At 51.0% G+C, this 22756-nt stretch overlaps 9 protein-coding genes across 9 annotated transcripts; 2 read left to right on the forward strand and 7 right to left on the reverse strand.

Annotated features, from left to right (window-relative positions):
* Positions 1-23: 23 nt before the first annotated feature.
* PV08_10465 (uncharacterized protein) lies at positions 24-901 on the reverse strand (the record flags this gene model as incomplete). Its single annotated transcript, XM_016384779.1, has 2 exons — positions 24-290; positions 341-901. 2 exons carry the CDS (start codon positions 899-901, stop codon positions 24-26), a joined length of 828 nt encoding a protein of 275 aa, XP_016231381.1.
* A 487-nt stretch (positions 902-1388) lies between these two features.
* On the reverse strand, positions 1389-3607 carry PV08_10466 (uncharacterized protein; the record flags this gene model as incomplete). The annotated part of the gene is made up of 2 exons (XM_016384780.1): positions 1389-2469; positions 2526-3607. The coding sequence occupies 2 exons, from the start codon at positions 3605-3607 to the stop codon at positions 1389-1391; spliced, it is 2163 nt and encodes a 720-aa protein (XP_016231382.1).
* A 1149-nt stretch (positions 3608-4756) lies between these two features.
* On the reverse strand, positions 4757-6567 carry PV08_10467 (uncharacterized protein; the record flags this gene model as incomplete). The annotated part of the gene is made up of 4 exons (XM_016384781.1): positions 4757-5485; positions 5549-5761; positions 5833-6422; positions 6477-6567. 4 exons carry the CDS (start codon positions 6565-6567, stop codon positions 4757-4759), a joined length of 1623 nt encoding a protein of 540 aa, XP_016231383.1.
* A 397-nt stretch (positions 6568-6964) lies between these two features.
* Positions 6965-8988, forward strand: PV08_10468 (uncharacterized protein; the record flags this gene model as incomplete). The annotated part of the gene is made up of 2 exons (XM_016384782.1): positions 6965-8740; positions 8791-8988. The coding sequence occupies 2 exons, from the start codon at positions 6965-6967 to the stop codon at positions 8986-8988; spliced, it is 1974 nt and encodes a 657-aa protein (XP_016231384.1).
* Positions 8989-9336: 348 nt separating this feature from the next.
* On the reverse strand, positions 9337-9868 carry PV08_10469 (uncharacterized protein; the record flags this gene model as incomplete). Its single annotated transcript, XM_016384783.1, has 4 exons — positions 9337-9368; positions 9433-9518; positions 9603-9668; positions 9744-9868. 4 exons carry the CDS (start codon positions 9866-9868, stop codon positions 9337-9339), a joined length of 309 nt encoding a protein of 102 aa, XP_016231385.1.
* Positions 9869-11179: 1311 nt separating this feature from the next.
* On the forward strand, positions 11180-12126 carry PV08_10470 (uncharacterized protein; the record flags this gene model as incomplete). The annotated part of the gene is made up of 4 exons (XM_016384784.1): positions 11180-11240; positions 11291-11597; positions 11647-11959; positions 12010-12126. 4 exons carry the CDS (start codon positions 11180-11182, stop codon positions 12124-12126), a joined length of 798 nt encoding a protein of 265 aa, XP_016231386.1.
* Positions 12127-13629: 1503 nt separating this feature from the next.
* PV08_10471 (uncharacterized protein) lies at positions 13630-15096 on the reverse strand (the record flags this gene model as incomplete). Its single annotated transcript, XM_016384785.1, has 1 exon — positions 13630-15096. One exon carries the CDS (start codon positions 15094-15096, stop codon positions 13630-13632), a length of 1467 nt encoding a protein of 488 aa, XP_016231387.1.
* Positions 15097-16154: 1058 nt separating this feature from the next.
* PV08_10472 (uncharacterized protein) lies at positions 16155-17876 on the reverse strand (the record flags this gene model as incomplete). Its single annotated transcript, XM_016384786.1, has 1 exon — positions 16155-17876. The coding sequence occupies one exon, from the start codon at positions 17874-17876 to the stop codon at positions 16155-16157; it is 1722 nt and encodes a 573-aa protein (XP_016231388.1).
* A 358-nt stretch (positions 17877-18234) lies between these two features.
* PV08_10473 (uncharacterized protein) lies at positions 18235-21238 on the reverse strand (the record flags this gene model as incomplete). The annotated part of the gene is made up of 3 exons (XM_016384787.1): positions 18235-20918; positions 20971-21114; positions 21172-21238. The coding sequence occupies 3 exons, from the start codon at positions 21236-21238 to the stop codon at positions 18235-18237; spliced, it is 2895 nt and encodes a 964-aa protein (XP_016231389.1).
* Positions 21239-22756: the final 1518 nt, after the last annotated feature.

A 22756-nucleotide genomic window follows, 5' to 3' on the forward strand; every position in this document is an offset into this window, starting at 1 on the left:
ATGGCAAAAACACAATTCCATGTCTAGACAATCATCTCCAATTCACGAGCATATTCGACCATGTGATTGATCACTTCTTTCTGGTCCCCATCATCCTCCTTCTTCGCCTCCTCCAAACCAGGGAAGTATATCCGGCCTTCCTCTAGGCTCCACCCCTGTTCGCTCGCGAAATCCATGACCGCACCTTCGGAATCGAGGAAGAGGAGATTCTTGGCCGAAGCAATGGGGAGCGATGGATAGGACCGAGCAGCGCATGAGGCGATTTCGAGCCGGATAGTGTTGATCAAGATCTAGTTCAGGTGTCAGAGATCGCAGAGTATGCGTCAGAGGTTTTACTCACATCAGAGAAGAGGGCAAACTCCTCGCCAGGCACGTCCCGGCCATTGGTTTTCCTCCATACCTGATCGTAGCTACCCTCCATGAGACTTCGCTCAAGGTCGATGGGGTATTTGATGTATTGGTCTTCTTCCACTCTTGAGGCACCGTTGGAGCCTTCCGCCACAATCAGAGATTCAAGGAGGGTATGGAACCCTGCATAGTCACCCTGACTCAATAGCAGGAGCAGGTAAAGTCCGGTGATCTTGGACCGATTTTGAGAAGGATTGGATTGGAGGCCGGGGAAGTCGTAGAAGGGCTGAAGTTGTGAGTAGTATCGGATGAATGAGTCTGGATCTCGCGAGCGTATTGACAGAAGAGCACCGGCCTCGAGTATGGAGCGGGCTGTCGCTAGGGTCGGAACGGGCGTCTGCTGAGAGGGGATGAGTGCATTCTGTTGTAGAAGGGCTAACTTCGCTTTCTGGAGTTGTGACTGAGCTTGTGAAGGGTCGCCATGGCTTAGCGACTGCTGGAGAGAGTGCAAGATGAGGTCGAGACTTGTGTTATGGCCCGTAGCTGCAGGCATTGTGAGGAAACTGGACGTGGATGGCTTGAATTTTGGTCGATGACAAGGGCGAGAGAAGAGACCTTGAGGGGAGATGTGGCGGGTTTAACCGTGGACTGGATTCAATATTGTCCAACGCAAAAGCAGTCCTGGATTGAAAGGTTTGTTTCCTGGTTGAAAGGCGAATTGAAGCGTTCTTTGTCAACAGTTTACACAGTCGACCTACGCATTCGCCAGAGCCTCATCAAGGTGATTGCGAATCAGAAGCCAGCCTGGCACGCCAAGCAATATCCCGCCGCTCTAAAGATCAGACCCTGCAAGGCTCGCAAGGCTGAGAGCCCTTGAGCCTACCAGACACACACAGGTCCCCCTCTACCCATCTACTCGCAGTTGGGGAAACAGACTCTTACACCAGATTCAATGTGCTGAGATTGTGTTATGTTCTTTACCCATAGGTCCTTCCGTCAAGTCCCAAAAAATGACATCGTTATCGTCACGGGCCGATATGCTAGAAACCATTCCCGGGCACATTATGCGAGAGGTCCGGAGCCCGCCTCACTGTTTCCGAGTCCGTGAACCTCGAATCGAGGTCAGCGAACAGATTATCCCATTCTGGCATATCCATGTTTGGCCCGAGTTGGATATAGTCCTCCCAAATGGAATCAAAATCAGACATGTAGTTTCGTCCTGTGTCCTGTGCTGGAAAGAAATTGTGCAAAACTTCAGCTTGGGGAACTGCGAAGCTGGGTGCGTTCTGCGAAGGGGTTTGTTTGATCTTAGTTTTCGAGGCAGCTTCTGGGTGTATGGGGTGCAGATGAACCTTGTGCTTGCGTAGTATGTCCATGAGGGAATCAAGAAATTCCCTAGCCAAACTCGACTGGCCTGCAGCCTCCTCCAGGATTGTACAGGCTTCGGTGACTTCGGCCTTTCGTTTGTCATCGTCACCTTCGCTTCTATTGAAACACAGGTCCATCACCAGTACAATAGTCGCCATGAAGACATGGTAGACCACTCCAGTCATCTTGGCGTGAGCAAGAGCTGTAGAGTCGAACTCCTCTTCAGCCATTCTCCTGAGCTGGATGACACACCTCGCCGAAGTCAGTGATATCTCTCGCGAGTATGTGTAGTGACTCTCAACTGAACGTCGTATGAGAAACGGTTGGTGTAACTTGCAACGTCGAGTCCGTGCTACCATGCCCAAAGAGTAGCGCTGAACTTTGATGTATGAATTCTTGCGTGTGATGGCTTCACTTTCACGTCGACTTTTCTCGTCGACTTTAAAGAAAGTGGGCAGATCGTTCAAGAATGCTTCAAACTTGCCATCTAATTCAATGATCTGTTGGTAATCTATGCTGGTGACCGACACGCTGAACAGGGGCATAACATCGATAACGCTGCGACAGATGTCCGCAAGTTTTATCCGTTGTATGTAGTACGACATGGTTGTTGGCTCCGATGACGGTCGACCGACAAGTGGGCGGCCGTACACAAGATCACTGTCGTTGATATTGAGAGGCAAATTGACGCGAAACTGCCTAGGATGGATAAAATATGTGCCTTCTTGGGGCCCTCCACAGAGACCTAGAAGCCTATCGCAATGTTACAACAACTCAATGGTTGGGAAACAGTAGATATGCGCGCTTACCAGTCAGTCGAAACCACATGCCACCAGACACGTCGTTGGATCTCGAGGTCAACGGGGTCAGCCGCTCTGAGTGAATTTGACGAGGGGCCAGATGTAGCGTCGAGTTTATGTAGGCCCATGTCGCGCGCCGTTGAGAGAGCACCTGCCAACAAGCGTCGCGACCTCGCAGAAAAGCCCTCAACATGGTAAAGTAGAAATGCCATGAGAATAGCCGCTTGAACTTCTTCCAATCCACCAGCCGCCGTACGCCGAGGGCATCCCATGACCTGCAAAGCCGAGTTTGCCCAGACCAATGAGGCATGGGCAGCGCTCGACGGTGGAAATTGAGCAACTTTGTTACAAGAGACATGAGAAAACATAGCTGCCGAACTCGCGAAAACAGTTAGGAGAAGTGCAAGTTGGCCATAAGCGATGGATAGCCGCTGGTGCAAGTTTGCATAGAATTTCTCCATGAGGGTGCGTAAATGTGACACGAAGACAACATGCTGAAGGTCGTCAACATGCTTAACGTAGTACTCAAGGAGCATGTCAGCCTCTTCTTTGGGTGGGAGCATCACGCACTTCACCGGCATTTGATAGTTGGGTCGCTTTGAAGTAACCCCTTGAGTAACACCAGGAGTGCTGGCCATTTCTTTGGTTCCCAAGATCTGGAATTCGATATCACTAGCTCCCAACGTGGGCCAGTGCGTCTCTCGGGTTCCAGCCTCTTCCAAATTGTGGACTGCTTCTTCATACTCAGAAGGCGGAGATAGACAGGCAAAAGTTGAACTTGGCCTTGAAGGTAGCCCGCTGAGCGGGTCTGTCGGAATAGCAGGATCCTGTTTGGGGGAACCCATAACAATGTCTTCGAGCCTTTTTAATCTCGCCAGAATGGACAAGTTATCGATTTCAGCCGAGGGCGACCCATTCTCACGACGGGGTTGAGCCTGGCCATTACAAGGCAGCCCTCTGGTGGTGCAGTTGGAACATGGCTGCTGGCGATCGCATTTTAGCTTTTTGGACCTGCAAAACTGGCAGGACACAGGATCTTGTCGAGGTCTTTTCAATGGATTTGCCGAAGGTGTCGACACTTCTGGTGGCATTGTTCAAGAGTGGTGGTCTTGATTCTTTCTTCTGAATCCGACGACTCCGGGCCTACGATTTGAATCATCCGGCACGTCCTCATCCGGCCACGAAGGAGACAAAGGTAGAATCAAACGCTGAGGATGAAGGTCTCCTGATCCCAACTTCAAGGGGTCATATACAGTTGATCGTAGAAGAGCATGAGTGCACTGAAACCCGAGAATTGCGCGTAGATTCATTTGACTAATAATTGTCAGGGATAACCTTCGAAAGATAATATCTCACTAGGCTGTGGCATTATCTCTGTGTCATTTCACTGTCTTCTGGTAGTATGTTTGGTGGCCCATCGCTCGGATGATATCGTCATTTGAACTCGGAATTAGGCAGTCTGAGAGGGATTGCATCGATGCTCAGACAGCCAGGTAGAGTTCAGCATTGTCAAGTCCGCAGCGCTCTGCATTCATGTTCAGTGAGCAACAACCTACGAAAAGCAGATGGTTCGTTACTCTTGACTCGTGCGAAAGGTGCCTAAGACTTCGGAGCATCCGACAGCGATGATGACCAATGTATGCCGCGCTCCCATGGGATAAATTAACCTCACAATAAACTAAACCTCCCATATTCGTACCCATCTCCTACCTAAAGTGGAATCGAGACTCAATTTTAGTCACTCAACATCGAATTCTGGGAGGTATACTTCCGTCAGTGACAGCAAACCACCAAACGAGGAACCAGGGTGGATGCTCAGAGTGGAGGTCGAGACATCCTCCAGTATGCTGGATGGTGTAACTTAAATGAGCAATGGAATTACATGCAGTGAGAGGCCACACTCTGACACATTGCAATTCGAGAGGGACATTCTCTTTGACTTGACCCATGTGCAAGGGACCAAAAGCAGCTTGACCAGCACCTGTTAGGAAATGGACTTCCGGAGCACCAAGACGAACAAACCTAGGTCCAAATTCCATGTGACCAGTCGACTAAGTTCATCGGGAGAACACCAAGATGATTTACTGGGAAGTTCACTTCCGTCGTTCTGTAAAAAAGTTGCTGACTCGGATTGAAGCATTTTGGGCTCTAGACTGCTGCAAAATGCAAGGTCACAGCGATAGTTGCAAGAGGGTTTGTCAGTGGAAAAGACGCCAGGACAACTGCTTTGATTTTTCTGGCTACTTCCTCACTCTCCTCGCATGTCTGACGAGATTCTCAATGACTTCTTCGAAGGCTTCTTTCTCCTTCCGCAAGCCATCCCGCCGCTTGAGCCAATACTCTAAAAGTTCCAAAGTCCTTTCAGTGACGTCCTGTAGCTCTTTCACGTGATCCTTCATTTCCTCGTCCGTTAAGCCGTCCAATTTCTCGTCCGTTGTCGCACACAGACGCTTCACGGCCATCAAGTCTAATTCGGGAGGTGGTGGCGGGCCTTTCGGTCTCCTAGACCGTCGTTCTTTAGCAGATCCAGATTGTGTACTGTCCACTGAGCCTGTAGAGTCATTGGCTGCTCGGGCTTTCAGCCGAGCCACGGATCCTAGTGTTCTGTCAGATTCTGACTGTCGTGAAGAAGGTTCCAGGTTAATATCGGGGAGGATGAGTTTCTTCTGCTTTGAAGGTGGAAGGATTTCGTCCAGGTCGACGGGAACACCAAGGCTGATCAAGAAGAGCCGTCGTATCCTTGACTGTGTCCAATTGGGCGACTGAAGTGGTGGAGGAGTTATCAGTTGTTTCCAGAGGGAGCGTGATCTGTCGGAGGGAAAAATCGGTGAGTCGTCTGGAACGGGTTCTTGTTGTGTTATAAATGAGAGCTTTTCGGTTGTAGAAGAGGGAAACATGGCATCCAGGTGAGCCTGCGTAACAGCGAATAGCTCTGGAACAGACGAGAGCTTGCTGAAGTCGATCAAAGGCTGTAGCATCGAGGCATGTCATCAGCTAGGTTGTGAGAATCGTGTAGAGAGAATCAAACTCACAAAGGGTTGGGGAGGTATTTGATTGGATTGAGAGGTAGATACAGGCGATGCCGTAGCATCTTCAGCTTCAACTTCAGGTTCCTGAAACTCATCATCGAAGTCCCCAAAGTCGTCATCTGCTCCTGCCTGTCCACCTTCCTCGAAATCGTCAAAATCGTCTCCGAAATCATTACTTTCGTTACTGTTATTTTGAAGTGTGGATCTTCGTCTGGACTGCTTCAACGGGCTATCCTTTGATGGTGACCCTGAATCAGGTCAATGGCCCTGCTAAGCTATCTTTAGACACTAGAATTACCTGATTCATCACTCTTCTTTTCCACAATGTCGGGTGCCGCATCAAGAGCCCGCTTCTTGTATGCCTCTGTCCCAGGTACCTCGCCGTGCGCAGGCTCGGAATCTACTCTGAAGACGATTGTTTCAGGTACTGCAACATTAGAAGGGGGACGTTCTCGCTGTGTGTCATCTTCGATCGGCCGTCTCTTTGTCGGATCGGGCGTCTTCAGGATAACGTCGGGAGCGGCATCCATTTGTCTTTGTTGATATGCTGGAGTGCCCGGGACCTCGCCATAACTGGGCGATTCGGGGTCGAGCTTCTCGACAACAGTTCGCGGTATGAGAGTGCCCCCAGGTGTGGTTGGGCGTTCAATGGAAACTCCCCGACTCCTGTTCGGGGAGAGTATCTCTACCTCATCAGGCACCGCATCTAGGGCTCGCTTGTCATATGCAGGAGTCCCAGGGACCTCGCCGTAACTTGGCTCGTCATCGACTTTCTCTATGCGAGTCCTTGGAATGGGAGAGACAGGAGTCACTGGTCTCGATCGTTTTTGGCCTTCCGAGGCGTCGGAAAAGTGATCTTCTTCCCCTTCTGAGGATACTGCGATTGCTAGTTAGCCCATACGTAGGGGAGGTAGAGGCGGCCCCGTCTTACGTTCATGTGCACCGGGATCAACCAATTCAATACTCTTCCTGGGAACCTCCAAACTTGTTCGTGACAGAGATCTCGAATGCGATCCAGACATCGTAGATGCACTTTGTGCAATGCTTGGATCGCTTTTGAGGTGGAGGGCGTGAAGAGGCCGACAAGAAGGAGAGGATGAGTGAGCGGAGGTCGGAGGCGAGGTGCAGTTGTCGTGCGTCGCTTTCGCATTCCACGTTTGGAGCACTGCAGACTGCGCTACTCCGCGACCATTCAACTTTTTGTCTCCGCGCCTAAACGCGTCCAACGCATTGTCATTGACACTACGACTTCCACACTGAACAATCCTCTTTTCTCCAGTAGAAGGTAGCAGTCACCGAGCCACTTCCGATACTCAGACCAGCAGAGGCTTCTCTCCAGAACACTGTCATTCCGGCTATGATAGCCTGCGAACCCTCTCCTCGTCCGTGAAATACCTCTTGCATTAGCAACTTTCCGAAATGGCTTTCAACTTTAACCCTCCCGCTTCATCTGGGGGAGGAAGCGGGCAATCATTGTTCGGCACAGCAAATAAACCTGCCAGTGGTGGTGGAATCTTTGCCAGCGGCACCTCAGGCACCAATACAACGGGCTTCAATTTTGGTGGACAGCAACCTTCATCTGGCACCGCTGCCCCAAGTCTGTTTGGAGCTGCTGGATCAACAGACAACAAGCCCGCAGCATCTGGTCTCTTTGGTGCAGGTGCTGGAAGTGCGCCGTCATCTGGAGGTCTCTTCGGTGCCAAAAAGCCTGAAGAGACACAAGGTGGTGACAGTGCAAAGCCTACCTTTTCGTTCAGCACCCCAGACAAGACTTCCACACCCTCGACAAGCGCGCCTTCATTGTTTGGGTCGACAACGCCTGCGACCGGCGGCACAAACACTACTTTCAGTTTTGGCAATCCTTCAACGACTCCTGCTGGACCCCCTCCTTCTGGCTCAACATTTGGAGCAAGCACTGGCGGTGTCGGTCTTTTCGGAGCGAAACCCGCTGATGGCGCAGCCAAAACACCATTCAGTTTCACAAAACCCGACGCTCCTGCCAGCGCTCCATCAGCTCCAGCGCCAGAGTCAGCAGCACCATCAGGCGGTTTATTTGGGTCCAAGCCGGCCACTGGTGGCTTCAGTTTTGGTGCTCCAAAGCCAGCAGAAACAACTCCATCTTCTACACCCGCCTCGGCCACCACCTCTGATGCGCCGAAGCCGGCGTTCTCTTTCGGACCCTCAGCAACAGCATCAACGGTCCAGCCACCTGCGACTTCGCAGCCTCCTGCCCCGGGGACTACACCCTCATTGTTCGGTGCAGCCCCTGCGAAAGATAGCAGCACAAACCTATTCTCGAAGCCAGCAATCCCAGCAGCGGCAACCGATGCAGCGCCTGCGACTAAGCCAGCATTCTCTTTCGGTCCATCTTCAACACAAGCTTCTTCTGCACCGGCACAAACGACCTCTGCTGCCACATCCAAGCCGCTGTTTGGTGGTCTCAACCTCGGCGGAGGTAATTCTACACCCGCTGCGACGACTGGTGCTGCAACTACGACTAGCGCTACGGCAACATCTGCATCGGCTGCAAAAGGGTTTTCATTTGGACCTGCCACAACCGCAGCTACGTCTCAACCTACAACGACAGCAGCTCCCGCTGCCTCCTCTTTCTCTTTTGGCCCAGCTAGCACTACCTCTGCTGCTCAGCCCGCCGCCACTGGCACAGCGCAAGCGTCCGGACAGAGCACTATTGGAGCTCAGACATCCACCACAGGCCCCCTCCCTCCAGCTCAATCTCGACTACGAAATAAAACAATGGATGAAGTTTTGACACGGTGGGCGACTGACATGTCTCGGTATTCCAAAGAGTTCAGGGATCAGGCCGAGACTATTGCTCGCTGGGATCAGATCATTGTGGATAACTCTTCTAAGATTGACAAGCTCTATGTCCGGACGCGAACATGCGAGAGACAGACTATGAGCGTCGACATGCAACTTGCAGCCGTTGAGAATCAACAGAGCGAGCTCGAGAGCTGGCTGACCAAATACGAAACTGACATCGATGAGATGCTTGCCAAAGATAGTGCAACTCCGACCGAACTAGGAGGGCCAGATCAGGAAAGAGAGCGGACATACAAGCTGGCCGAAAAGCTTGGAGAGAAACTGGATGAAATGGAACGCGACTTGGGCAGTATGATCGAAGAGGTCAATGCTGCGAATGCAAGCCTGAGTAAGAATGGCAAGGCAGACGAGCCCGTAAGCACATTCTATAGCACTTTCGCTGTTGCACGACTGATTATTTGCAGATCACCCAGATTGTCAAAATCCTCAACTCGCATCTCATGCAACTGCAGACTATTGACCAGGGAACGACTGCTCTGCAGCAAAAGGTGGCGGCAGCACAGAAGTCGGCCAGTAACCTTGGATACCTGAACGGATCTATGAGTCAAGGTAGCGGCACGGCTGTCCAAGACTTTTATCGCAGCTACATGGGCAGAAGGTAGAGTCCGGGTTGTCTGACCATGGGTGACGGTATTCGATGATACGGAAAAGCCTTACTGAACAGGCAAGGTCCAACAGCTTGTCAAGTACGAGCGAGTTTTTAGACGTTTTTTCATGTCAGCTTGGATTGTGCTCGTACAGAGTCATAAACGATTGGTAAGAGGCTTCTGCAAACATGTGTGAGGGTTGAGTCTGGGTCAGACGGAGCAAACAAAAGCGAAGTGGCAGGCGCATCGCGACTTATTGATTGGTATTTGAAGACAGTCTGGGGGCTTTCATATCTGTACAAAGCAGAGCAATCCCAAAATCAATTCCCAGGTTGAGGGGTGATTCAATGTCCATCCAGACACTTATTTCTTTGATCTCTCGTCCAAATCAATGCCTTTCCGCCATGGTGTCAGTCCATCTTCGTGGAATCTGGATGGTTGAGGGGTATCTTCACGTACGCTCGCTCTCCAAGGTGTTGATGTGCTTTTCCAGTTCTTCGAGGTGGGCTCTTTGGTCGGCAAGACGCTCCTTGAGTTTTCTCAAACTAGAATAGGCACCGGGATTAGGATTTGGTTTGCGATTTACTTGGCTGGGTGCCGGGGGGAGGAAGAGGCAAGAAAGAGCTTACGATTCAATCTCTTTGTCCCGGATATACTTGGCTTCGTTGGCTTGCTCACGCTTTTGCCATGAGTCCCTATAGAAAGCGAAACGACGGTCAGTTCTAGGGTCCTCGATACTCGACCGTTCGTAGCAAATGAGGATGTATTACCCTTGGGTCATGCTCGATCTTGGAGCACCGGTATCGCCTTCACTGGCACGGATGGAGGCAACCGAAAAGGAGCGGCGGGTAGCAGGATTTGCTCTTGCGAGCTTGACGACTTGAGTTCGCAACATGATGATTGACTGGTCTGGGAGTTGACGGTAGGGTAGCAAGGAAACAACGACGATGTGCAGATGGGTGGTTGTTTGAAGTTCGGCCTGCGGAAGAAGCTCGCCTAGCGTTGCTGCAGCAAGCTGGTGCAGACGCTATGACGAGAGTCGAAGCCTGCCGAGAATCTCACGTGACCAGAGCACATCCGGTAGCTACCTCTACGTAGCATGGGCGAGTATGAGTTTAAAGCCGACTTGATGTAGCAAGATAGGAGGCATTGTAAATATCTAGAGAGATGTATGTAGAGAATTGAAAAGCGCATGAAGCTCGAGCACACTCAGTATCATGTGGTGGCGAAATGAGCCGTTTGATATCATTTCACTGTCATCCAACTATCCGTCGCTAAAGGGAGCAAATCCATCAACACGAGTATAGGCAGTATGGAATACGTCGATACAATGGGATGACATCGTTCAGGCTCTCGACGACATGAAACAGACACGTCGAGGTGAAACATTGGCCAGCCACAAGCTGGAGATTGAGCGAAACGCCTCAGCGCAATTTGATACTGGGAGGTGGACAGATGACGCCATTCCGGAAGGGGAATGGCGGGCTTTTAGCAGGTGTTGGCCCCCCCTTTGCTCCTTCCCTCATTCTCACCCTCCCACAAGCGTTGTCACTGCCTGCGCACAAGTCTCTAGTCTCGTTTGAATTGATCTTGCCCTTTCTTACCACAACACAACCCGAGAACCACCCACCAACGTCAACACATCCATTTCCTCCAAAATCTTCTATCTCTCGAGTCCGCCCTCGCACCGACTCTCGCTCGTTCTTCCATTCCTTGTCGACGGTAAGCTCTTCTCCCTGCTCTCTGCCGCGTGTGCCCCAGGGGCAGCACCTGCGTACCCGTGTACCCCACGTCTTCAGCCGCGACGACAGGTTCCTCACTTGCGCTGTGGTACCTGCGAACATCAGCCCAGGCCGACGAGGCAAGCATGTTATCGCTCGAGATCCCTCGTCGTCTTTGCAAGGTGTCTGTCTCTAGTTATCGAGCGCGATTCCTTCAGATCTCAACACAAGCGCCTGGTTGACGTCAATCCTGGCCGTCGACTCCCACAGCCCCAATCTCGAGATTTGTGCAGACGTCCTGATCGCGGATGTTGAGGAAGCTATCGTGCATCATTTTCTGGCCCTTGTTTATCGCGGCAGCATTCGTTCAGTGCTTTTTCAACCCGTTACACGTGCTCTTACTTGCAGTTGTGGACAGAATTCGCTAATCATTAGTCTGACAGGTGTTTCTTAGTGTAAATCAATCCACGGAACCAACATCAAACATGGGTGTCGAGGAATCAGTCTACTTGGCAAAGCTCGCAGAGCAAGCTGAGCGCTATGAAGGTGAGCTTTTTCTGCCTTTGTCGTGTCGATTCATAGCTAACAGAAGTCAGAAATGGTCGAGAACATGAAGGTCGTTGCTTCTGCAGACCAAGAACTCTCTGTTGAAGAGCGGAATCTTCTTTCTGTCGCCTACAAGAACGTCATCGGCGCTCGCCGAGCCTCTTGGAGAATCGTCACATCTATCGAGCAAAAGGAGGAATCCAAAGGCAATGAGCAGCAGGTCAAACTCATCAAGGAATACCGTCAGACGATCGAGAAGGAGCTCGGGAAGATCTGCGAAGATATCCTCGAGGTCCTTGATCAGCATCTGATCCCCTCGGCCCAATCTGGCGAGTCCAAGGTCTTCTACCACAAGATGTAAGTTTCTTGTTATTTTGACCAAGACCCATCTGACCCCTTCGACCAGGAAGGGAGATTACCACCGCTACCTCGCTGAATTCGCCACCGCCGAAAAGCGAAAGGAGTCGGCCGACAAGTCTCTCGAAGCTTACAAGGCAGCCACTGAGGTTGCTCAGACCGATCTCGCTCCTACCCACCCGATCCGACTTGGTCTTGCCCTGAACTTCTCCGTCTTCTACTATGAGATTCTCAACTCTCCCGACCAGGCATGCCACCTTGCAAAGCAGGCTTTTGATGATGCCATTGCTGAGCTTGACACCTTGAGCGAGGAAAGCTACAAGGACTCCACATTGATCATGCAATTGCTGCGGGACAACCTGGTAAGTCCACGTGATTCGGTTGCGTTCTTCATGTTTCTGACAGAATACAGACCCTCTGGACTTCTTCTGAGGCTGAACCACAAGAGCCAGCTGGTCAATCAAGTGAAGCGCCAAAGGAGACCGAGGGTGCCGCCGCCCCCACTGAAGCCGAGAAGACTGATGCTTAAGCTGGAAATGGTGTCACGGTGATGTTCCCATGTTGGCAATCGGGACAGTGGACCGATGTGGTCTCTCAGGCTTTGCGACAATTGGGAAACAATGGCTCAAATGCACTAGCATTCCAAAAAACCAATCTTTTCTTCCCACCTACCCCCCAACTGATGTTTCCCCCGTACGAATAGTTCAAATAGCAGATGATACAGCATACATCTGTGTCTGGTGCGAACCCGATTATGTCAGCTACTACTTTTAGACAAAAGACTGGAGAAATAGCAATATCAGAGATCGGTTCATCGTTCTGCAAGTTTGTTGAGCCTTGTGTGTTCTTTTCCGATGGAGCAGTGAGTTTGCCTACCACGTTCGTGACGCCCGATGGGACCATAAGATTGAATTCCCTGACTTTGTTTCGTGATACTGAAGAGGATAAGACGAGACGGACGCGCGAGGTATACACATCGTCTAAAGGACAGCGGTAGAAGCTTAAGGGTCAACCGACGTCTTCAATTAAAGACAAAAAGGCAAAAGAGCGATCCTGGGGCAATGACGGACGCCTAATATCGCGCGATTTCATGTAGACAGACTTTTCATTCGTTTGATACGCACTGCACTGCAACGTACTGTAATACTGTACGAGGTACGCCTTTGCGTGGATCACGTATTCTAAAGGTATTCCCATTTTCTCTAAGCCGATAAACCAAGCCAGTCGACTTTTGAGTTGGATAAAGGCACTCGACTACTCGTCTCCTGGCTCCTGAGTTGAGCACTGAGGATTTCCGAGTTTGACCTTCAGTGAACTCAATTGGTGACCGGTGTGGGTATGAGTATGGATGAATCGATCGATGATGAACTTCTCTTGTATTTTGCGTGTTTCTTCTTAGTTTCTGTGTTTCTTTTCTCTCTTTACTTTTGTCCTTTTTTTGTTTCCTTGTCCTGTTCCGTCTATGGCACTCGAGTCGTCTCGGATCCTTTTCGTTTCCAAAAGCACCAACCGCGACGAAGTACCTAGGCAAGTAGTAGGTACGTACGTAGGGAGGTATGTATGTGGGTGACCAAGCGGTGGACGTACGGGTGGATGGGCGGGCACCATCAGGTAAGTAGGTAGCGAATCCAATGCAGGTGCCAGAGCAAACAAAAGACGGAGGCGGCATTTGCAGTACGTGCGGATACCCAATTCTCTTTTCATTCCCCTTTCGTCTCGCAAGAAGCATGGTGTCGTCTCCATGATCCCAATAGCATCGTGAGGACGTGAGTGAGCAAGGAATGTTATGATGTTGATGTGGATTTGTGCCGATTCATAGTTGACGACAAATAACAATCCGGAGGGATGGATGAATGAATGGTGTTTTCAATTTCTTTTGATTGAGAATGGTCAGTCTGATCGACTGGTTGCACGTTTCGTTTGAGTAGAAGCAACTTCGAGTAAAAGCAGGTTTTTGCGTGCGTAGTGCAAGATTCGTGTAGAAGCAGGCGCTTTTCTCTTCCTCCCGTCCACCACTCCTGGTCACTGCAACTTACTCCTCGACTGACGACGGTGCAAGTCGAACGCGTCGCTGGAGGTTGTTGAAGAACCAGCTTGTCTCTTCGAGACTGGTGGCTTCGACCTTGCCGTCACGCACGAGTGCTTCGCGGCTCATCAGGATCGGCGTGGTGAACTTGAAGAGCTGCGGGTTGGCACGCACGTGTTCGACGGCGGCGAAGAAGGTGGCCATGTCCTTTTCTCCGTTGTTGTCATCACTGTCGGTGTCGCCATCTCCGTAGGTCGACGACGTCGGGGAGGTCGGGACGTTTTCTTCGTGTGCGAGGAGAGCGTAGCCTGCTCCTGAGAGCGTGCATGCACCGACGCAGGTCTCGACCTTGGTGGCGCCAGGAGCAATCTCAGCGACACCGCCGACCGTAGCGGCGAGGTCAACGGTCGTAGTACTAGTGGTAGCAGTAGCCACAGTTGACATCTTGGAACTCTCGGACTTATCACTCTTGAATTTGGTGGCCTCGGTTCCTTTCTGGACTGTAGACGTATTGGAGACATGTGAAGCCGAAGCCGAAGCCGAAGCTGAGGATGCACCTGGCACCAGCAACAACAGCTCATCATCCAGCGCGTTCCTGAACATGCCGTTGCAGCGTTTAAAGTACAACCCCTTGGTGAGGCTGCTGGTTGCCATGCATGCTTGGAGCCGGCCCATTTCATTGCGGACACGAGTCGTGGTTTCTTCGGCTACCAGGCGAGCCATGAGGTCAACGAGCTCCGCATCTTCCTTTGCCTTTTCAGCCTTGCGTCTCTCGTAGTAGACGCTCTTGCTTTCGCTACCCTCCTCCCACGATGCCGTAGAGGTGCAGGTGGGTGAGGTTGTACTTGTTTCCGAAACAGTGCTGCCATGGGTTGAAGAAGCGGAGTTGCTCGAGGACTCTGTATCCGAAGACGAAGTCCAAGTTGATACAGCACGGGTTCTGCCACCTTCTGTGTATGGGACCTGTTCAGATTGACTGGTTTTCGCCTCAAGCATCTTGGCCAATTCGTCGTGTCTGGTCTTTGCAAGGTCATCGATTGCTTTGACGAAGTCGGCCGGTTTGATGACCACGTCAGGACTATCTGAAAAGACGCAGCCTTTTCCATGGACGTAGGTGACGACTGGAATTGGGAGAGAGTCGTTGTCGTCATCATCCTCGACCTCTGTCTTGTTGTTCCTGGTGTAGGTGATGTTGCTGGGAGTCGGGTCTTTTCGGCGCCAAAGCGGTTTGGGTCGACTCACGGTGCTGACTTTGACATGCTTCAAGATCGACTTTCGTTCTTCCTTCGCTTCGGGGACGGTAGAGTACAGCGGGTAGATTGTGTCGCGAATGTAATTCAGCGTGTCAGCATCGTACGCCTCTTCATCACTTTGATATATGTTTGTCAGTCCATGCTTAGTTTGGTCGGGAGCGACATGAGCCTTGAGGATGTAGTGTAGCACAAAGTAAACTTCGTGCAGTACAGCGAACATCGTACTTTCTGAGGCAGCCTTGATAAGGTCATCTCAGATAGTACAGTATTGATAACAGACAAGTGAATCGAAGAGCAATACTAAAACGAACAAAGCAAATCACCAAACTCACATATCGCGATGAATCTCACACAACTTGAAAGTCGTCTTGGTCTCGCCATTGCAAGTACGGCATTCGTGAGCACGAACACATTCAACACAGACTTCGTATTGGCCTTGTCCCCATAGATACGATATTGGACTCTCAAGTTCAGGGTTGAATAGAATAAAGGTAACCATCCTGATCGACTGCACTGCACGGTGATGTAAAGTTCAGACAAGTGCAGAATCTCTGTGAGGGTTCCAAGAAGATGATGATAGTTGTCGCGGAGCAAGAATATGACTAGTGTGAGAGAATATGTGACGAATGAAATATGAAAGGGAAGAGGCGGTTGTGAACAATCAAATGTTGTTGAGTGAACTCAATGGAAGCACCCATCACTGCCTGAAAACTCTACCTGATACTGCCACCTCTTGATAGTGAAGGGCCGAAAGGGTATCATCGGCTCAGTCACACGCGACGCGACTTCTGTGCTTGCGTAAGTGATTCATGCTCTGCATACACTCGCGTTGATACAATCACTGGTGGTAGGGTCGCGTTGATCGCTTTTTTGTGAGCAGCGAAATGAATCGCTGTAGATGGACTCGTGGGCCCCTAACATCTGCAGAGAGATTTTTCGCTGATTCGATTCTGGGGAACGGTTGAATAGGTAACAGGTCTTTAAAGGAACGGTAAAGTTCCAACATTCTGAGGCTTCTTCGACAATGATGACCATCGCGAGATCTTTAGCTAGACAGCTGGCTTCTTGAATTGATAGAGTTGGGCGGGCGCTTTCTAAAATATCGGGTATTCTCGAGCAATCAAGAATTCAACAGAGTAGAAGTTGTCAAAATCGACATCAGAATATGATAGTGACAGAGTAGCTTTGCTCCCGAGCCACAATATTGAGGAATCGTTTCATCCCGAGGTGACCAAGGGTACCCGGGAGCTGTGTACGATCTGTGTTCTGCGTTCATTCTCATTTTGGCTTCATGTCTGCCTTTAGTGTCTCCCTGTTGAACTTGCTCGTTGGAGTTGAGGTCGTTGCTATTGACGAAGCCACATGATCTGCCTGCGTCTTCTGCACAAGTGAAGGATGTTGGACATGTTTGCGACCTGCAGGGAACAAGGCGCGAGTAATAAGGTCGACCATCCACAGCAGAGAGAAAGCAATCGCAAGCAAATCAACGACATGCACAGCCCACCAGACTTTGACATTCAAGCCACACCTGGAGATATCGTACTTCCATTCTTCGGTCGAGAAATCATACCAGGCACTGAGGAGACCTGCGTTGCCACCGTAATCCCCCATCATACTTCGCAGCGTGATCTCCCGCACTCCAGTGTATGAACTGTTTTTGTTGACCTGATCCCAACGTACTGCATCCCATGCCGCTTTCCTATCTTCAACATTCTCTGTCGAGCTAGACCAAGTCGTGTTGGAAGGGATATAGTGCCAGACATCACATCCTTCATGGTCATGCCCAGTCAATATTATCCCATGCCTTCCCTTGCCCTGTGCTGGCGCATCGATGTTACCAGTCATTCCGAAAATGGTTTCGAGAGTGCCGTGCTGGCTTGCTTCGGTGCTAAGATGATTCTGCTCTCTGAGTCCATGTGGTTTATACACACCACCACCGTCATCATTTCCCCAGTAGTCAAAGTATGGAGCATCCACACATACACCCTCCTTTTTATGAAGAGGAAGATGTGTTAGAAGAAGTGTGAACGAGGAACTATCTTCGACTGGTCGCAAACGATCCGAAATCAGTCTGTTGATAAAGCCGAATGTTTCACTTTGGAGTTCGTCTGAGAGCGCTGGCGAATCAAGGATCAAGCTGTTCAGCACGATCAGGTGTAAGGAAGGCGTTGTGGTGGTCACGTCTCTGGGGATATCACCGTCAGGATAGCGGAATCTGACATCCCAGTTGGCTTTTCCAAATACCCGTTCGAAGCGATCCATCCTGCCCTGAGATATCTCTCCGGCATAACCAACATCGTGATTTCCCGCAATATTGATGATGTTTCTCGTCCAACTAACGTCTCTTGTCTCGAAAACATGTTCCTCCTTTTCGTGACTTGAGCTCGTTATGTTGTCGCTTATTCTTCGTCCAGAGGCAAAGACTCGATTCCAATATCTCCACCCTCTCCATTCAAACTCCTCGTCAGTGACCCATTGGCTCCCGATCAGGTCTCCGAGCACCGTTACGTGACTAGGCTTGGTCCACCAATGTAGGCTTCGATAGATGTGGCCCAGATAGTAATCGTTGCCGAGGAGATCCAGTTGTTTTCGAATAGCCTGCAAAGTCGTCGGAAAATCCTCGAGCAGTATACCTCGTACATGCTCAAGGATTTGAGAGTTAAGGTCGTGGCTTTCGGTTGCGCGTATCGTGGCCCAGCGGCGTTCTAACTTTCGTAGGAACGCATCTTCAGGTTTCGGCAGCGAGCTGTCTCCCTCTAACTGAGGATCAGCGAGTACAAGTAATCGGAAAGGAACCGAAGGCAGAACACTCGCATCTAGGGCGTGTCTAAGCGGCCGATGTTGTTGGAGAGTCTCGGCGAAGGCCGTGGTCGTGGAAGCATCCTGGACTGGGAACACGCAGCCGTGGAAGGCAGGGTATAAATACAAATAAAGCGTCAAAGAAACGGCCAAAGGTAGAAGGATGCGCAGCAACCTCCCTGCGACTCCAAGGATGTACATCGAAGCACGAAAAAACGATGGAGGACGAAGATGCGCCTGCACATCCAAAAACAATAAGCATAAATAAATACACACGCCCTCGCTGTTGTCGTGAGGAGACGCGTAGAACCTTCAGGGGAGACAATGCGCCTAATTTACTAGTGCCCACCAACATCCATTTAACAGACATCAGTCCAAGTCCAGAGCACTCCGTTCCTCGCATCATGTTTCCAGGGAAATACGATTCGAACTACAACATCGAACACCAACGTCTGAAAAGGCTGAGAAACACGGCCAAGGTACGACATTAGGGTAGTTTGTTCTTCTACCGAGAGTATTTACATATACTATTATAACTCGCTATCCAATCCATAATTCGTCATGTCCTCTGACTCTCATCATCCTCGTGGCTAGATTTAGGGGCGCTTGATAGGCCAGGTGTCAGCGACAGGTTGATCTGGGATTCACTGAAGTTGAGCCCTTGTATATTAAGGCCAGCCTCATTGGGGTCTTTCTCCTGAAGAGGTGTTGGTTTCTCGGCTAATTCGGCCGTCGTTTCTCCAAGCCCTTCTGTTCCTTTGAGAGCAGGAGGTCGTTCTTTTCTGGCCCTCGCCTTTGACAAACTGATTGTTTTCTGTCGGTTCGTGGTCTCAAAGCTCGTAAGGTCATGCTCGATGGTGGCTTTCAGAATTTCACCCATCCACTTCCTGCCTTCACTAATGTTGTCGACCTGGAAAACGTGAACCGCTGGTTTAGTGAATTGGACGGCTCTTGAGACGCCGACTTTAGGTGGAACAAGCTTGAAGAAAAACGGGGTGCCGCCACCAGATCCGCGAGTCGCGTCTGGTGACTTCTCGGCGAGAGAGGATGAAGATCCTATGGATGGTGTCGAAGCGCTGATAGTGGCTTGAAGGGTGGCTATGGGGTCTGAGTTAGCGACCAGTACCTTGTGCCCTGATATGTCGATGATGCCCTTTTCCTCAGTGTCATCTTCAGAGTAATAGTAGGAAAGCCTTCGACCACGAAGAACAAACAGTCGAGGCTTCCACTGTCCTATGAGACCTGCTGATCTTTTCTTCATCCAGCCAGAGTGGTCACAAAATTTGCGAGCTTCTGCCGGCGAGATTTGGAGTAGACCTCTGGTGTATGCACTCGTTTGTCGTTTCGTTTTGGGATTCGTTCGTACCACTGTTTTGGTGTGTAGGAGCGGGCCCAGGTGTTCGGTAGTGCCTTTCGACGAGGCATCCGTATTGTCCATGTCAAAGCTACGTGATGTGGCGGAGGGCGTTTGAGAGCCCGATGGCGAAGCCAGAGGACTCTCCTTCAGCGGCTCGGAAGTAATGTTTGTCATGTCAGCAGCTTCTTTCTCGCTTCCTGTTACCGCTTCCGAAGCAGCACGCAGACCCAATAACCTCCGAGCTTTCTGGCTTGTCGTAAATGGGGCAGAAGCCGGTACAGCTGGTGACGTGGTCGCGCTTATCCCTCGTGGAGATGAAACATTTGAGAGACTATCATCCTCGAGATTTGTAACCGTTGGTGACGTGGTGACCACTGGTGACCGCTGCGGAATCAGATTACGCGCACTTGCTGATCGGAATCGTCCCTTGTATGAACTGCTATGATATGCTTTAGCGGCCGACGAGACCAAAGTTGGATTGCGACTGGAGTCGAGGCTACTGAGCCGGGAATGCCTTTTCGAAGTTCGATTTGATTGCTTCGAGTCATCCATTGCGCTCGACTGACGAGAATGGCTGGCGCTGTCTGCGCCTTCCCTTTTCCTCAACGTATTACGGGTTTTCCTGTTATCGACCTCGTTGCCACTGAAGTAGCCTCGATCAAGATCGACAGTAGAAGTATCACCCAGGAAAGGCGGTGTCGTGCTCAAATCCATAGTATCTGCAGCCGTGCTCACTTTGAGCGATGGAGTGCTTTCGCCAGCATCTGCGGTCGTTGCGTTGCTCATGGACCAGTCCCTGTCCAGAGAAGCCTTTTTCCCGTGGGGACGAGGCAGAGTGTTTCGAGAGGACGAGGGTGCATAATCAGACACACTGTTCTTGGCGAAGTCTATGGAAGAATGTCGACGAGAGTGGTTCATTTCACGGATTGACGCTGCGGAAGGCCTCGTCGGACTTTCGGTAGCCATGGAAGATCTCCATGGAGATGGCGGAGTGCTGGATCCCAACTGTGGGCGTGCGAATGAAGGTGTTACGGGCGGTTCTGGGGATGCGCCAGCAGTGTGACTGCTCGCCTGAGGCTGCTGCGACTGACGGAGTGTAAGCCCTCGTTCGTCCATGAGACTCGGAATCCTGGGCAGAATTGTGTTGCCCGACATGACACGCGTAGGCATCCTCGGGGCATCCTCCGTCGAGTTCGCCTGTCGAAGCCCACTCTTTTGCGAGACGTTTGTGGTTCGAATCCGATTCTGGAAATCCCTGATCTTGTGCCACGTCTTCAGGCGGCGACCCATGACACCAAAATCGTATTCCTTCATGTGGATGAAGGACTGATCCATTTCCAGTAGAACGTCACCAGTGATTTCCTGTTCCTCGAAAATATCGCAGTGTTTGGGATCTACCCCGATCCCTCTTAAAAATTCTGCCGTCTCTTTGGCATCCCACTGCTTGACTTCTGCCTCGAGCAAGGGTGTGTTATCTTCGCTGTCTGTCTCAGGCCCAGCGATGAAGGACGCGCGATCAATGTGGCTGCCATAATCGCTTTCAGAGTCCTCCATAATAGGTTGGGGAGGGGCTAGGCTTTGGCGAGGAGTGCTCAGGTCGGTTATGTGTTCCTCTATAACGCTAAGAGTCTCGTTCATAACCGGGCTTTCTTCGCCACCGTTTGACCCTGCGAGCGTTTGACCGATGCTACGCTGGATGTATGAGGGAGAGGGAGGCATCGAGGTTCTCGAGAGAAACGAAGAAGCTTGGGAAGCCGAGCCCATGAATTGCGAGTTACCCTCAAGCTCGACTGATTTGTACGGAGAATGTTCTGCGGCTAAGGGAGGGCTTCTCGTCGGTGGGAGGCCAACAGGAGAGAAGTTTCGAGGGAGTTTGGCGGTATAGACTGCCCGTATATTAATTTGCCTGGCCATCTGTTACGAGTGATTTGAACCTACCACCTGGAAACAAGCCCGTTGCCTCACGTCCAAGGTGTCTTCCCAGAAACCAGCCATCCCCGAAGCCGTCATCCAGCTCAACAAGCTGGATATGATCTGATTTTCGAAGGGTCAATTCATCAGGACTTCGCGCATCGAAATCGTCTATTACCAAGTTACCCTGTTAGCTAGGATTCCAACTAGAGAAGATCTTAGACGCACGGATGACCACCAAGAAGTCGCCCGGCTGCAAAGCGGCCTGGTGTCGTTGTTGAGCAGGAAGCGCCATTGTGGCTCAGTTACGTTGTTTCGCTGAGTGGTCAAGCGCAACAGAACCCGAGCGTTGTTCTTGATGAATTTCATGGAAGTTTTAGCCCGTGTTTGCCTTCGATCGACGGGATAGGGGAGCAGGGGTGGGCATTCGCATGGCTCTCGATGGCGGTCGGGTCGATATAGGAACTCGAGGGAGGAACAGAGGTAATGCGAGCACTGTGGTACAGGGAGATGTGTGTAGAGGACAGTGAGTTGGTCTGGTATGGTTTCGCTGTGCTGCGCGTAATGGATCTGGTGGCTGCCGGTGCCGCAGTGTTGGGTGATACTGCAGATTGGGTTGAGGGTGACACACGTCCAGTTTGCAGCAGGGACCACACAAGGATCAGAAAGAACGTAGCCGCAACATGGAAGAAGTCAAGTACAGATAGAAGATTCGCGAGCGAACACTATGTACATACAGCAGCTTGCAGGTGTCACATCTACACCTGGCGTGCTTCACTTCCACAGGGCCAGTTTGCACGTTCCTGGGCACGAGGACTGTTGGGTGCTAGCAGCAAAAGGCCTGGCAGTTTATCTACGGGGCCTAGTTAGCAGTAGTGCATGATTTATTGGGTGTCAGAGTCTGTGCAAATCGTTTTCTCAGAGCCTTTCGGCCGCCGGCGCCCCAGGGGGGACTACGGATCAGTGATCACCCCTGTACCAGAACTACAACACCAGCCTCACTGTCTCCGCACTATTCAAACCACCTTCGACTTGTAACGACTGTCCAGCTCCACCAAAGCGCTCTCGCGCAGAGACTAGGCTCGCCTACCTGGTACACTCGTACGTGTACGGACTAGTTCGGACTCTGACTCTGACCCTGGTGTCTGTGACCATTATCGAGAGAGGGTGCGCTCACCAGACATTTCATTCACCATCACCAATCCTCCACGACCGCACAAGCAACCATATCCACGCAAGCACTCGAAAAAGCACTGCCACATTGTGTAGGTGTGACTTCCGAGCGAGGAGTTTGCATGTTTGCTTGCTAACCGCCCGTCTCGACAACCGCCTTTCGCTTGAGCGCGACACCCTGGTCAATTGATGCTACAATGCCATTTCACCGCATGAGCAGTAAGGTCTTTATTCTTTTGCAAACAGCCTTGTCCATGATTCACCGATTGCCAGGCAGCTTTACTCGCATAGAACCTCCTACTTCCAAGCCTTTCTCCTACGTCTCTCCTCCCCTCCCCTTGCTCTTTTGCTTTCGCTCCTGCGACCTCGAGGACAAGCATACCAGATGCCGGTCACGCCTCCTTCCACGATCCTGCCTTTCTCTGTAATTCTTGTCATTGCCATACACCGAAGAATGCCAGGAAATATCTTTTAAGAAATCTGGAAAGCCCATGGTGACTACCTAAATTTGCTTGGAATTCTCTGTCACGAAGCCCTCGTTGCAGCACGTCACTAGCAGAGTTGGAATACTGCGGCAGAGCACTCTTTTCCTCAACCTACACTCCTCCAATTCCTTTACAGCGATTATTCGGTTCCCAAG

This window comes from Exophiala spinifera (assembly GCF_000836115.1).
Source record: "Exophiala spinifera strain CBS 89968 unplaced genomic scaffold supercont1.8, whole genome shotgun sequence".
Taxonomy (NCBI): domain Eukaryota; kingdom Fungi; phylum Ascomycota; class Eurotiomycetes; order Chaetothyriales; family Herpotrichiellaceae; genus Exophiala; species Exophiala spinifera.